At 38.4% G+C, this 14,337-nt stretch overlaps 1 protein-coding gene across 1 annotated transcript in view; it reads right to left on the reverse strand.

Annotated features, from left to right (window-relative positions):
• The window catches only part of si:ch211-63p21.1 (uncharacterized), a 64,881-nt gene extending 50,913 nt beyond the window's left edge, over window positions 1–13,968 (reverse strand). Inside the window, exon 1 of the mRNA XM_028793559.2 lies at window positions 13,177–13,968. Within this exon, the coding sequence (XP_028649392.1) occupies window positions 13,177–13,251 (75 nt within the window). The 5' untranslated portion in view covers window positions 13,252–13,968. The remainder of the gene's footprint in view (window positions 1–13,176) is intronic.
• Between the last annotated feature and the right edge of the window lie 369 nt (window positions 13,969–14,337).

Here is a 14,337-nt window from a genome sequence, read left to right on the forward strand (position 1 = left end):
TTTTCACTTCTCTTCCACAATCCCCATTACTCTGTACTGTTGATCCCAAGTATTTAAACTCATCCACCTTTGACAACTCTACTCTCTGCATCCTCACCATTCCACTGACAACCCTCTCATTTACACACATGTATTCTGTCTTGTTCCTACTCACCTTCATTCCTCTCCTCTCTAGAGCATATCTCCACCTCTCCAGGGTCTCCTCAACCTGCTCCCTACTATCGTTACAGATCACAATGTCATTAGCAAACATCATAGTCCACGGGGACTCCTGTCTAATCTCGTCTGTCAACCTGTCCATCACCATTGCAAATAAGAAAGGGCTCAGAGCCGATCCCTGATGTAATCCCACCTCCAACTTGAATGCATCTGTTGCTCCTACCGCAGACTTCACCACTGTCACGCTTCCCTCGTACATATCCTGTACAACTCTTACGTACTTCTCTGCCACTCCCGACTTCCTCATACAATACCACAGCTCCTCTCCTCTTGAGGCACCCTGTCATATGCTTTCTCCAGATCCACAAAGACGCAATGCAACTCCTTCTGTCCTTCTCTAAACTTCTCCATCAACATCCTCAGAGCAAACATTGCATCTGTGGTGCTCTTTCTTGGCATGAAACCATACTGCTGCTCACTAACCATCACCTCACTTCTTAACCTAGCTTCCACTACTCTTTCCCATAACTTCATGCTGTGGTTCATCAATTTTATTCCCCTGTTGTTACTGCAGTCCTGCACATCCCCCTTTTTCTTAAATATTGGCACTAGTACACTTCTTCTCCACTCCTCAGGCATCCTCTCACTTTCCAAGATTCCATTAAACAATCTGGTTAAAAACTCCACTGCCATCCCTCCTAAACACCTCCATGCTTCCATAGGTATGTCATCTGGACCAACAGCCTTTCCATTTTTCATCCTCTTCATAGCTGTCCTTACTTCCTCCTTGCTAATCTGTTGCACTTCCTGATTCACTATCTCCACATCATCCAACCTCTTCTCTCTCTCGTTCTCTTCATTCATCAGCCTCTCAAAGTAATCTTTCCATCTGCTCAACACACTCTCCTCGCTTGTGTGTATGTTATCTGTCCCAAATTAGCACAATATAGTGAGCTGGTGTTTGTCTGAGTGGTCTGTCTTAGAGGTAGTGTTCTGGGAGTGGAAGGATATAGGTAACCTGGCAGAAGGTTTTCCTGGCCTTTGCCGGAGTATTTGTGCCGCCCTTTCAAAGGTAGCTATCTGGGGTGAAGTGCCTTCCATGAATTCTGGTAGATGAGCAGCTATTGGCCTTTGCTTTGGTAGTTTAAAGTGGAACCCTTTCAGGGTTAATGATTTGAGAGCTAAATGATATAGGCATCCCGTCAGGAGTGCCGCCCTTGCTAAGGTAGTGAAACTAAGGCAGCAAGCCTCAGCCATTGTTAATATGATGCAGACCTCTCTTAGAATATAGAGCCATCGAGGATATAGTTCAGTGCACTTTGGCTTGAGTGCACTGTGGCAGTGTCTGAGTTGAGAATGAGTGATGAGTGAATGTTAAAAAGGTAAGTATTGTGGAGTGTACATGTACATTAAGGCTCATAATTCAGGCATTTCTACTATTAACTTGTCCACAAATATGAAAAGAAATTTAAGAGGTTAATGTGCCTTTCATGAACAATTTTTCATGAAAAAACTTCTGTGTCCTATGTGCATGTCACAATCAGGATCCTATAAGCATATAAAAACTCGCACTTACTCCAACCAGATCAATTTATAGATGTCAGTTAATCTAAATATGAGAGGTCAACCAGAGTACCAGAAGTAAAACCAACACAAAACAAACAGAGACTAGTACCGGGGTTCAAACTACTGTGTGGCAGCAGTGCAACATATAATGACATTACTCCCTCGCTTGTTGGAAGACACTTCAGTCGATTTTTATAGGTTCTGGACCCCCACAACCTTTAACTAGATTAAGCAAGTCTGAGAATGAAATATATGCATGTGCTTCAGTTTAACCACTACATGAAGCCCCTCAAAGATCCAATGCTAGCCCTAAACTTTAAAAATCCCAGTCTCATATGAACACATAAAAATAAAAATTAAACTCTAAGCTGATGTTTTTTTAACTCAATAAGAACAATAACTCGTCCATAAGTAAGTCAAGACACTTTGAAATCTAGACGTGTTCAAAACCTAAACTAAATCTCTATTAAGCCAGCGGAGACTGCAGTTTGACAAAGCTCTCTACAACACCTTTGCTTTGAGTAATCTCACTCTAGTGTCTAAATATAACAATCCACTCAACAAGCACCTCTGAAGCGTTTCCATATTTAAAAAGTGCTAAACAAGCCAAATCATGACTAATCTGTCTGCCTAGACATCAAAACAGCACAGTGAGGTTGCCAAACAACACCAAGTGACCTGCCTGGCCAAAGCCCACAGTAGGCTCCACGTCCCAGCAGGCATCAATATTCCTTGTGACAGAAACAGCAGACACTGTGTGTGCTACGCCTGGGGGATAATGAAAGGTCATTCCGAAGCCAAGCGGGATCTGCAGAAGAGGATTTTTCTGTTGTGACATTTGAAAGAGAAATTACTGCACTTAAAATAATGGCTGAAAAATACTGTGTGGACATTGAAAACACAGACTTAGATACACTGCAGTGCCCTGATAAAATTTTTCGGATAAACAGATATATGAGTATGAAAAACATTTTGAGACTAATAAAATATTTGCTATTGAGCCCAACGTATACATTGCTTTTCTTACAATGTTCTTTAGGGTTTTTCTGTCTGTTACCTATGGAACTTGAGTAAAACAAGACAAAATCATCACAAATGCTTCACCTGTCAAGACTAATTCTGTACTTTTTTTGAGTGGTTCTCACTTATTATTCCCTAGCATCCTTCTTGGGGGAATTTTCTTCCATTTTTTCCTTCTTTTCCTGGGAGAAGGCCTTGAGGTCCAGACTGTTGGTCTTCACTGGGTTTTCAAATGGACACCCTAATTCTCTGACGCTTCATCAATAAGCCCATGACACCTCGGATGGAGCTCAATAGTACAACAAGCATCAAGGATACACACATCCACTGCCCCTCCAGTGTATCTACAATAAAGCTCTGTCCACCTCTCTTCCAGCAGCTAAATTCTAACATCACTCATTCCTCTTGAGCCAAAATCACTTAGATGCTGTCTCTGCCTGCTTGCTGATAACATCCACCAGTTATTGCAAGATGGACCTCTAAACCCAACGAACACCAGTTTACTTCAAAGTGAGTTTCCTTGGAAACCCATGCAATTGACTTCCTCTGGAAACTTCCAGGCACTCCATCCCCTCTGCTTACATATTTTTTAAGCTTAAGCTCATATGCTCCTTCAATCCTCTCCTCCCAGGGCATCTTCAATTCTAGGAGGACCACCTGCTTTGTGGTATTGGACCAAAGGACAAAGCTGAGACATAGGCTTCTGCTGATAATTTACCTGGGAAATATGAGTTGCCTCTTCAGGGTCCACCCAAATCACTTAATTAACTGCTGTAGCCAGTATTCTTGTGCTCCTTGGTTCTTTGCCCGCTTTCTCTCCTGGCCTGATCAACCTGATTAAAAAAGATCCTATGGATCATACCTTTCTGTTCTTTCGCCTACTTTCATTCTCCAATCCCACAGCCAATTGTACCAGCACCTGGTCATGCCACCACCTGAACTTTCCTTTTGACATGCTCACTTACTAGGATGAGAGAATATGTTCCAAGATGGCAGGTCTCCCACACACAGTGCACTCTGGGTTTGTTATCAATTTCCACCGGGGAGTGTATTTTGGGGTGGGCAAAATGTCATACAAAAAAGTATGAACTCAATCCAATGCCCCTCCATGTTACACAGGTCTTTCCAGCATAGATATCTCCCTTGTGTACCTCTATTTTTCTGATACTTTCAATTTATGATACTTCCCAATCTGGGTTGGGGGACTTGGCACTAACTAGAGAGCTGTGGTTTCTGTTTTTCTGTTGTTTTCTTTTTTAGCTTGACCCACAAACTATATTAAGTACATTTTATTGGCCTCATGTAGCTTCTAGTGAGTACCAAAAAATTTTAATGTCATGTTTTTTCAAGTACAATGGAGATATAAAGCTTCTTATAGAACCAGGTGACCAACTTGGACAACAGCAAACATTATCGTCTTGCAAAATTCACATGTAACGTTATCCAGTGGTATGCTCACAAAATCCCAAACATGGATTTTTATTATAATATAATATTGTTAAATAAGTCACTTACAGAAAACATTTTCACAAATTAAAATTGAACATGCTCAGATGTGAATTGAAAACCTGTTTGATTTTATTGGGGCAAGTCACACTAAAGAACTGTAGTCCTGGGAGCATCCTACGACTGTCCCTATCTTGATAAGATAACAAAGTCTATGACTGCAAATTAATGGAAACGTGTAATGTTGCATAAAACAAGTGCAAAATATTAAACAACAGAAAACTGAGAAAAAACAATTAATCTATAAAACTAATTTTAAAAATAATTATAACAATATCAAGTTAGGCCCGGGCAGAAACCTCACAAAGGCAAACTCTACTTAATCAGGCCAGTACAGCAAACCTCCCAGAGCCACAGGATTATTGTGAATGCTACAGCTGAATGTGATAAATTAGTTCTCCTGGGGATTTTTATACACACAATTCTTGGTGTCCCACTGTGCACAACAGGTAGAAAGGACCACTGTACAAACTGTGAGCCTTTCACTTTCATTGCATCCATTTGTCTGCAAAATTTAACTGTTTCTTATGCCAGTTTAATGGACATTTTTTGTGTTTCCCCCTCAAAGTTTAATGGTATGGAAGCAGTGAGATATTAAGGCCAGATATTAATACATGTGTTCTGTAGAGTAATGAAACAACAGAAATTCTTTTATCGTTTCATTTCATGTGTGCCACATCATTTACTCCATTTACATTTATTTCAAAATTTTGTGACTGCATTGTTAGGGTATGCTGCACTATTGTTTGACGGTTCCTCACAGAATGCACTACATGACACTTTTTTCTTTTTCAAACACAGCACAATAGACATATGAAATAAGATACCAAATATTGTAGTAGACTGTAAGACTTTAGGGACATTCAAGACTCGACTTGATGTTGTTTTGGAGGAATTAGGTAGAGAGGATTGGCAAGCTTTGCTGGGCTAAACGGCTTGTTGTCATCAAAAGTTTGCCTAATGTTCTAATGCTTTAAATGGATGCTCACTTTCAGTCCGCCATTTTAGAAAATGGATTCATTCCTCAAACACCTACAATCTTTGGGATAGTAGTATTTTATGTGTTCTGGTTCACAACTTATAGCATTCCACTTTTCCACATTCTTTACAGTTTCAGAATCTTGGTTTTGGTGATAACAGGTTAACGTCTCCTGGCAATTCTTCTTTTGACTTTCCTTACACTTTAGGTCTTACGGTTTTGGCAGTATTTTCTTTGTGTTTTAGACATTGACTCTCATTACAGTTTCTTGAATGCATGTGCATCTCCTGGTCAGGTTAACACTACCGTTTTTGCTGTCGATCACATTTCTCGTTGCCAGCAGGCAATTCAGGGAGGTCAACTGAATCTAAAAAAGCAGGTGGACTTTATCTATGCTGCCGTCAAACAGATTATCTTTGGATACTCACAAATGGTACAACAACCTCATTCTAAGCCAAAGTTTCAATTAAGCTGTAAATGAAATATAAATCAGATCTCATGTGCTTCCGTCAGTGAGAAGAGGGAGGACTGCTGCAGGTGCTTCTTCCTATTAAGGGTGAGAATTGAGTCACGGTATACTGGGGCTTTTTTCTATCTGAAAATAAAACAACTGCTCTTTTTCATCTTGTAGTTTGCTGTCTGTTTCATTGACAATAATAGATTAGAAGCTATCCCACCAAATAATACAAACAGGCTGTTGCTTAAATTTGATTTACGAGCAGACGATTGCAATCTGAAAAATGCTATACTGCTCCATGCTGCACCAAGAGTAAAACAAAGCTGATTGCCGACATACAAAATTTTCATTTTAATTTGAAACTTTCAGATTCAGATACATATCTGAATATAGACAGTTTCAACTCAAATAAAAATGTAACCCCATAATGAATTTGCATGTGACATTGCATGTTACATTTCTTTTACTAAATACTGAGAAACCCACAATAATCCAAATGCTTTCTGACTTAAACATAGATTGGGAATTTCCATCCATCCATTATCCAATCTGCTATATCCTAACTACAGGGTCACGGGGGTCTGCTGGAGCCAATCCCAGCCAACACAGGGCGCAAGGCAGAAAACAAACCCCGGGCAGGATGCCAGCCCACCACAGGGCTCATACACACACACACACCAAGCACACACTAGGGACAATTTAGAATCGCCAATGCACCTAACCTGCATGTCTTTGGACTGTGGGAGGAAACCGGAGTACCTGGAGGAAACCCACGCAGACAGAGGGAGAACATGCAAACTCCACGCAGGGAGGACCTGGGAAGCGAACCCGGTTTTCCTAACTGCGAGGCAGCAGCGCTACCCACTGCGCCACCATGCCGCCCAATTGGGAATTTTCTTTCAGAAATTTGCAGCAATACAAGCATTATAGAATTCCAATGCTCTTCTTATCAAATGAATATAAATTGTTCACAGGCTATTCCCATTCTCTCAAGAGAGAAGAAATAACTCAGTACAATATCTAAGAGATTTTAGATTTAAAAGAAGCTTTTTCCAATACCAAAACACACAATAAATAAATAAAAAATCTCACTCATTTCCTCAGTATCTCAGTAATATTTCACATTGAAATATTCCCCAATTTCTACTAGACTGCTTTTGAAAATACAGTGGATTCAGAAAGTATTTAGACCCTTTTACTTGTTCACATTTTGCTATTTTTCAGCGTGTGATAAAATTACTTAGATCCATTTTTCCCCTCATCAAGCAACACTCAATAAAACAGAATGACAAAGCAAAAGCCAGATTGTAGAAATATATACATTTATTAAGATTTTAAAAAAAAATGAATTGTCAGATTAACACCAGTATCCAGACTGTTTACTCACTATTTGGGTGAGGTCCTTTTGGTTGCAATTACAGCCTGGAGTCTTCTGGGGTATAACGTGGCAATTTTCACAAACCTGGATTTGGAGATTCTCTGCCATTCATCACTTCAGATCCTCTTAAGTTCCGTAAGGTTGGATGGAAACCTTTGGTGGGCAGCTATTTTCAGGTCTCTCCAGAGACACTCATTTGGGACATATGTAGAGTTTTCCCTCCTGTACTACCTTTGCTTAGTGCTTAAGGTCATTGTCTTGTTAAAAATTGAACCTTCATCCCAGTCAGATACAGAGCCCTCTGGAACATGTTTTCTTTAAAGATATCTCTGGACATTGCTCTGTTCTTCCTTAACTCAACACTATCTAGTGTCACAGTCCCTGCTGCTGAAAAATAACCCCACAAAATGATGTTTCCATCACCATGCTTCACCATTCAAATAGTATTACCAAGTGATGAATCCAGACATGACGGTAATCTTGGTTTCATTAGACCAGAGTTTTCTTATTTCTCATAGCCTTAGATAGCTTTAGGTGCCTTCTTACAAACTCCATTTGGGCTTTCATGTAATGTCAATCTACACTGTCATAAGGCCCAGTGGAGTGGTGTGGGACAGTGATGACTGTCCTTCCAGAAGATTCTCCCATCTCCACACAGGTTTTCTGCCCCTTAGTCAGAGTGACCATTGGGTTCTTAGTCATCTCCCTATCATGGCCCTTCTACCACAACTGGGTGGCCGTCTCTAGGTAGAGTTGTGTTTTTTCAAAACATTTTCTATTAATTAATTATAGAGACCACTGTGCTCCTTCAACACTGCAGGATTTTTTATAGCCTTCCTCAGATCTGTGCCTCAACACAATCCTGCCTCTAAACTTTGCAGGCAATTTTTTCGACCTCATGGCTTGCTCTATTTTTGCTCAAATACACATTATCAACTGTGGAACCTCCTGTAGACAGGTGTGTTCATTTCTTAATCATATCAGATCAATTGAATTTACCACAAACAAGGTGCAGAAACATCTCAGTTATAATCAAGAGAATGGGATACACCTGAGCCATATGTCAAATGTCATAGTAAAGTGTCCGAAAAAAGTACAGAAAAAACAAAAATGTAAAACTATAAAGTATGGGGAGGTAAATGTCATCCTTTCTCTTAATCCCCATCTCCCCTTCGCTCAGCACTCGCTAGTGAGGATGTGGAAAAACATCCATTTTATAAAGTTCACAAAATGAAATTACACGCTTAAACATGACTGGAACTTAATGGTGGAGCCCACCCGACCCCCTCATCACCATTCCTGCAACGCAATCTGGAGTTCACAGATAGCAAGTGGAAAGCGGTGCTTAGTGTGGCGTGATGGCATCGGACACCAGGGAGTGGAGGAATTGTGCAGCACATCATAGACGCTGGATTAAGACGGGGTCGGGGGGGTAGGAATGATATCTTATTTGCTTTGGAACTGTTTTGGTACCGGAACTGAGGTCCAAAAGTTGGTATTGATATCAAAGTCACAATTTTAGTACCAATCCAACAGCAGTCTGAATACTTGTGTCAATGTGATATTTAAGCTTTTTTATTTTTTATTTATTTGCAAAAACTTCTCAAATTCTGTTTTCGCATTTTTCATTCTGGGGTATGGACTGTTGCTCAAAGTGAGGAAAAATGAATTGAAATGATTTTAGCACAAAGCTGCAACATAACAAAATGTGAAAAGAGTGAAGAGGCCTGAATACTTTTTAAATCTGCTTTATAGTCCAACAGAATCAGAGGACATATACACTGAGGTAATCAAAAAACTATTTCAACTTACTTTTTAGATCTTCTCTATCAATAATTACTGTATATTTAGCTTTACATGAACCTGAAACCCATGTCTAAATTTCTGTTAGCAATGCCCAGCAGCTCTGGTCTGGGCAAATGAATGAGAGCCATGGGAGGTGATATTTTCCTTACAACAATAACTTTACGCAGTGGTCTTTTGTTACCACTGCAGGTATGATCACTTGTAATCCATCTCGACCATGCCAGCACACATTTCTTTAAATCCAGTTTTATTTCTGTAATGTCTAATTAGTTCTACCAACACAGAAGTGCCCTTCCAAACCTGCTATGCTGTTGATTATGTTTCTTCTTCATCATTCTTTTGGAGATGATAATCAGCTGTGTTACAAAATGATGTAGCAAAAATAAGTTTAACTAGAAAAACAAAATCTAATCTTACATTTTAAAAATCCGAATCAAACATATGTGGTTCTCAATGCAAATTTAAATATGGGACTCCATACTCTGTTTTTTATCACTGAGTAGGGAGAAAAATCAGATGAGTAGCGCAGCCGAAAGTGTAAATTCAGCCTACCGAAGACTGCCAAATGGAAGCAGAGTAGTAGTGGAAAGAAGAGCAGAGGGGGCACCATATCAAGATGTCAGCTTAATCCCAATATACCTTATGGGATGGGATAAAACAAGCCCTTCTTCTGATACTTGTCTTGTCAATGTCATATAGAAATGAAATGACTCCAAATGTAGATTTGAACAGAATATGGAAATGGTTAGAATTTGAGAAAATCACCACTGTGGCAGGGTGTGGGAGCCTCCTGCTTATATCGGTTTAACACAAGTGTGTCATGGAGTAACTGTGGATTGTAGCAATCAGATATGAAGGGAAGGATTACTATGTGACCTTTACAACTAGACTTTTCACATGACATTCATGCAAAATTCCCAGGATAACCAACACCATAGGGATTTACTAGTGTAGTAAATCAGGAGAACTGAGTTAACATGTAGATAACTTTCACAAAAGAAAGAATTATCCTATGTAAGAAGACAGAGATCCTGAAAGGTCTTCAAAGGTCTGTAAATATGGATGTCAATTTTTTATGTAAAAAATAAATCTTTTGATGCTCAGTAACAGATAGGTAATTAGTTTTATTTAACTATTCCTTGTGTTATATAGTAGTATTTTCAAATCAAGAAGATTAATGCCAAACATAAACAGCACTTTAAAAATGTCAAAATGAAAATGAAAAACAGCAAGGATCTAACATGAAGCAGATATGGTCTGAAGACATCAGCTATCCTGTTGCAAAAAGTTGCACAGACGTCATTTTCCATCAGACTTGTGCAATGTGCCTCAACTTTAAAAGGGCTATAAAGTTCCCTGTCGGATGACTTAGACGGCAAGAAGCCCCCTTACTCTATAATGTATCCAACAGCCTGACACAATTTATATTGCTGACCTTACAAAATAATTCAAGCTTTGTAAAAGTGTCGCGCTAGTGGCAGATATGTATACAGTAAACCATTGCTGCAGTCCCATATGATAGATTCACTCACATCAGTGTCAGCCCTCCTTACGTGTGTGTGTCTGTTGTAACATTTAAACCAAAAACGTGCTGGCTTTGTTCACACACACAAACAAATTGCCAATTCACCTTACCTTTATAACTTTGGGATGTGGGAAAAAAAAAGTAAATGAGAAAATTCCACATATAAAACTGACAGAATATGCTAAATCCACTGGAAACTGAGCTACGGTCCCAGTATCTGTAAGGAAGTACACTGCCTACAAAAAGTATTCACCCCCATTGGATGTTTTCACATTTTAGTAATATGCAACATTGAATCACAAGTGGATTTAACTTTTTTAACACTAATCAACAGAAAAAGACTCTTTGATATCAAAGTGAAAAACAGATCTCTGATAAGTAATTGAAATTAATTACAAATAACAAACACAAAATAATTGAACTCAAAAGTATTCACCCCATTCAATTCAGTATTTAGTAGACGCACCTTTGGCACCCATGACAGCCTTGAATAGATGTGCTCAAGTCTTTCTATCAGCTCTGCACATCTCCACACTGCAATTTTTCCTAATTTTTCTTTTAACTTATTTGCCTGATGTCTTTATCGATAGTGACTTACAACATTTCAGATAGAATTGGTTACTTTTTTCTTTTGTTTTTATCCCATTCAAGCACAACTAGGTGAAGTGATTTGCTAAAGGTAACATATTGTCAGTAGTGAAATTGAACTCTAAAGCCTTAATCGCTATGCCACAACACCCTCCAATAATGGTTATTGGTTTATTTGGTGGAAGCCAAACAATATACATATTATACAGTACATCTTAGTAACTGAGACATGCTCTCATATTCTTCTTGGTGCGGTTGTTAGAGCTGCAGTACCTATGAAAAGAATTTGAAATTTTATGAGAAATATACTGGCTTTTGCCATGTGTTTTTGTTCTCATTGCATAAATTCTCAACCCATGGTGGCCATTATTGGACTGGATATTTTCCATGCATGATTTACTTTCAGAATTCTTAGAAAGAAATAAAACTTGATTTGATTGGTACCTAGTTTTTTAAAACTTAACTTGCTTGTATGGAATGTTTTTTGGTTTTAAATAAATTGATTAAAATTCAATAAAATGTTAAAAAAAAAAAACTTCCACCAATGGATTTATAATAATACAAGGCTGAAAACTGAAATGCTAAAAATATACATATTTTTTGCAATAAATATACTTTGCTTACAAAAAGAGAACTGTTTTATGGCATAACAATGTAATGCCTGACTGACACTGCAAGGCTAAGGGCTTGAAGAAGGAAGAAAAAGAGAATATAACATTACATAGCACAGTAAAACACACTTCGTTTAATTCACAGTCGCGGGGGCCTTAAACAACATCCAAGAAGCACTGGGCTCCATTCATGAGGATACCCACACTGGGTCACTTGAGAATCACCAGTTTATCATACCAGAACATTTTTGTAGATATTGCAGACAAACTGGAGTATCTAAAAAATGTCTCGACAAACACTGGGATTACATGCAAACAAAACCTCACACAGACAACAACAAAACATTGGAGCCCTAAGGAAGCTGTGCTACCCACTGAAGCACCCTTTGTATTTTGTTCAGAAAAATGCAAATTATATTTTATGGAACTGTTATTTTTTATATAAGTAACATATATTTGGCAAGCAGTGTGACGTAGTGGTTAAGGTCTTCAAAACCTTGAGGTTGTGGATTTAAATCTTCAATTTCGTTGTTCCTTTGTAAAAGTGACAATGACAATAAAGATCTATCTATCTATCTATCTATCTATCTATCTATCTATCTATCTATCTATCTATCTATCTATCTATCTATCTATCTATCTATCTATCTATCTAAATCCCACTACTAACACTATGTGACCATGAGCAAGTCACTTCACCTGCATGTGTTCCAAATGGAAAAGCTAAAGAAATGTAATCAATTGCATCTCAGATGTTGAATAAAAGCATCAGCAAAACAATAAGTATTAATGATAACACACAGTATTCTGTACATGCAGTAAGGGATAATAGATTGTATGTAAATGTATTTCTTTGATGTAATAGTCATGTATTTCTTTAGCTTCTATAAAAAGCCAAATTCCCCCCTTGGAACAAATAAAGTGTTATCTATCTATCTATCTATCTATCTATCTATCTATCTATCTATCTATCTATCTATCTATCTATCTATCTATCTATCTATCTATCTATCTATCTATCTAAAGCACTATAAAAGAATTGCTAGACTGGTGGATGCCCATGGATGAGAGATTGATCACACTTCTCCTTTGCTGTGCTATTATAATTTAATCTTATGTAATCAGAAACGTGATAAATGCGTATTGTGAATGAGTGAAAATGTAACAGTCGTGATATTATTTTACTTTTAATTACAAATACTTAGATTTAATGTGTGTGGGAAATAATTCGTATTCGTTATCATATTCATTGTTTTTAAACGTTTTAAAAAATTCAATGTAACGTACATGTGAGTCCCAGTAGAAATTATGTGCATCTTAATTCATTCATTTTTTTTAATCCTAACATTTCCGTTATTTTTTTTTTTCTTCTGAAACTTAAACACGCTGTTGCATGGTCTTTTACATCTGATGAATAAACTTTGCCTAAAAATCGTATAACACAACAAGCGCAATTCCTTCACACAAGTTGCCCACTGCGGACCGCACAAACCTGGCATTAAATCCTGGCATTACCTCCCCCCAACTTGTGTTCCTTAGACAAGATAAAGTGTTCGAGCTATGTAGTCGGTTAGCAAATACCTCAAATTCTTGCTCTGACACCGACGGCGAAGAATTGATGCTGGTGTTGTTCGTGTCGCTCTCCTCCCGTTTCATTCCAGTGACAGCAGTGGTCGTTCGCACTTCGACCCGAAGGTCCCATGCGATCCTTGAAAAGTAATTTATTGCAAAAAATCCGCGGTATCGCCCACAACAAGAAAAAGATGTGTGTACATTTAAACTTAAAAAGCAGATGTGACAGAATGTCGCAATGACAATTGCAAAATCACTTGACAGTTTTAGTGTAATTTAATCTCAATGCGCGGAGTCTGTTTCTCTTTTCAGGATATTAAATTTATTTGGCTCGTCGTTGTAGCTTCTAACCAAACAGAATACCAAACATTCAATATAAAAATCCAAATATAGACGGGATAAACGGATGTTTGACAGCGGTTTTATAAATAATACTGTAATCCATGGTGATCAAAAATAATATGAAAATCAAAAACGCAGACCAAACCTAAAAACCTGTCCAAAGTTTTCCGTCGATAGTTGCTTTCCATATATTATTTTCTTCCTCTTTTAAATATTGTAATATCCAGTCACGTAGAAATGCGATCCCCGTTTATTTCCAAACAAGTTGAAAACGACTAGGTTATCTACTGTAGAGATTAAGCATTTACCGTGATGACATGAACCGAAATCCTTCCTTCAGGTCACGGGTGGGAGTCTAGACTCCGGACTATGGTAATCAAATCTCTTTTCTTCCAAGGTCAATTGCGTGTGCTAAGCACTCGAGCACAACTCCGCAGCTTTCTACTCCGTGGACGCGCGATGACCGTTTATACAAGGACTGCGGGCGAGCAGTGGAGGCGTTGCGAAGGCGGGACAAATAGTGAAATAGCCAATAAAAGACTCCAAAAGAGACCCAAACCACAAGGATGTCCAATCGCATCGTAGACGTTTTACTGACATCGCCAACGAAGACATTTCACAAACCAAACACGTTGTCGCCCGTCCGGGACTCTGCACAGATCACAAGATTTGTGTTATTTACCCTTCATTCTGAACTAATAAACTCATACATTTAAGAATAAATGCAGTTTCTGAAACGCGGTAAGAGTCAACGTTACAAGTTCATTTGCTTTAACTGTTGTGATTATCCACCTCTAGAATTTAGTATGGCATTTCAGCTTTCAGTAT

This window comes from Erpetoichthys calabaricus, chromosome 2, assembly GCF_900747795.2.
Source record: "Erpetoichthys calabaricus chromosome 2, fErpCal1.3, whole genome shotgun sequence".
Classification (NCBI taxonomy): domain Eukaryota; kingdom Metazoa; phylum Chordata; class Cladistia; order Polypteriformes; family Polypteridae; genus Erpetoichthys; species Erpetoichthys calabaricus.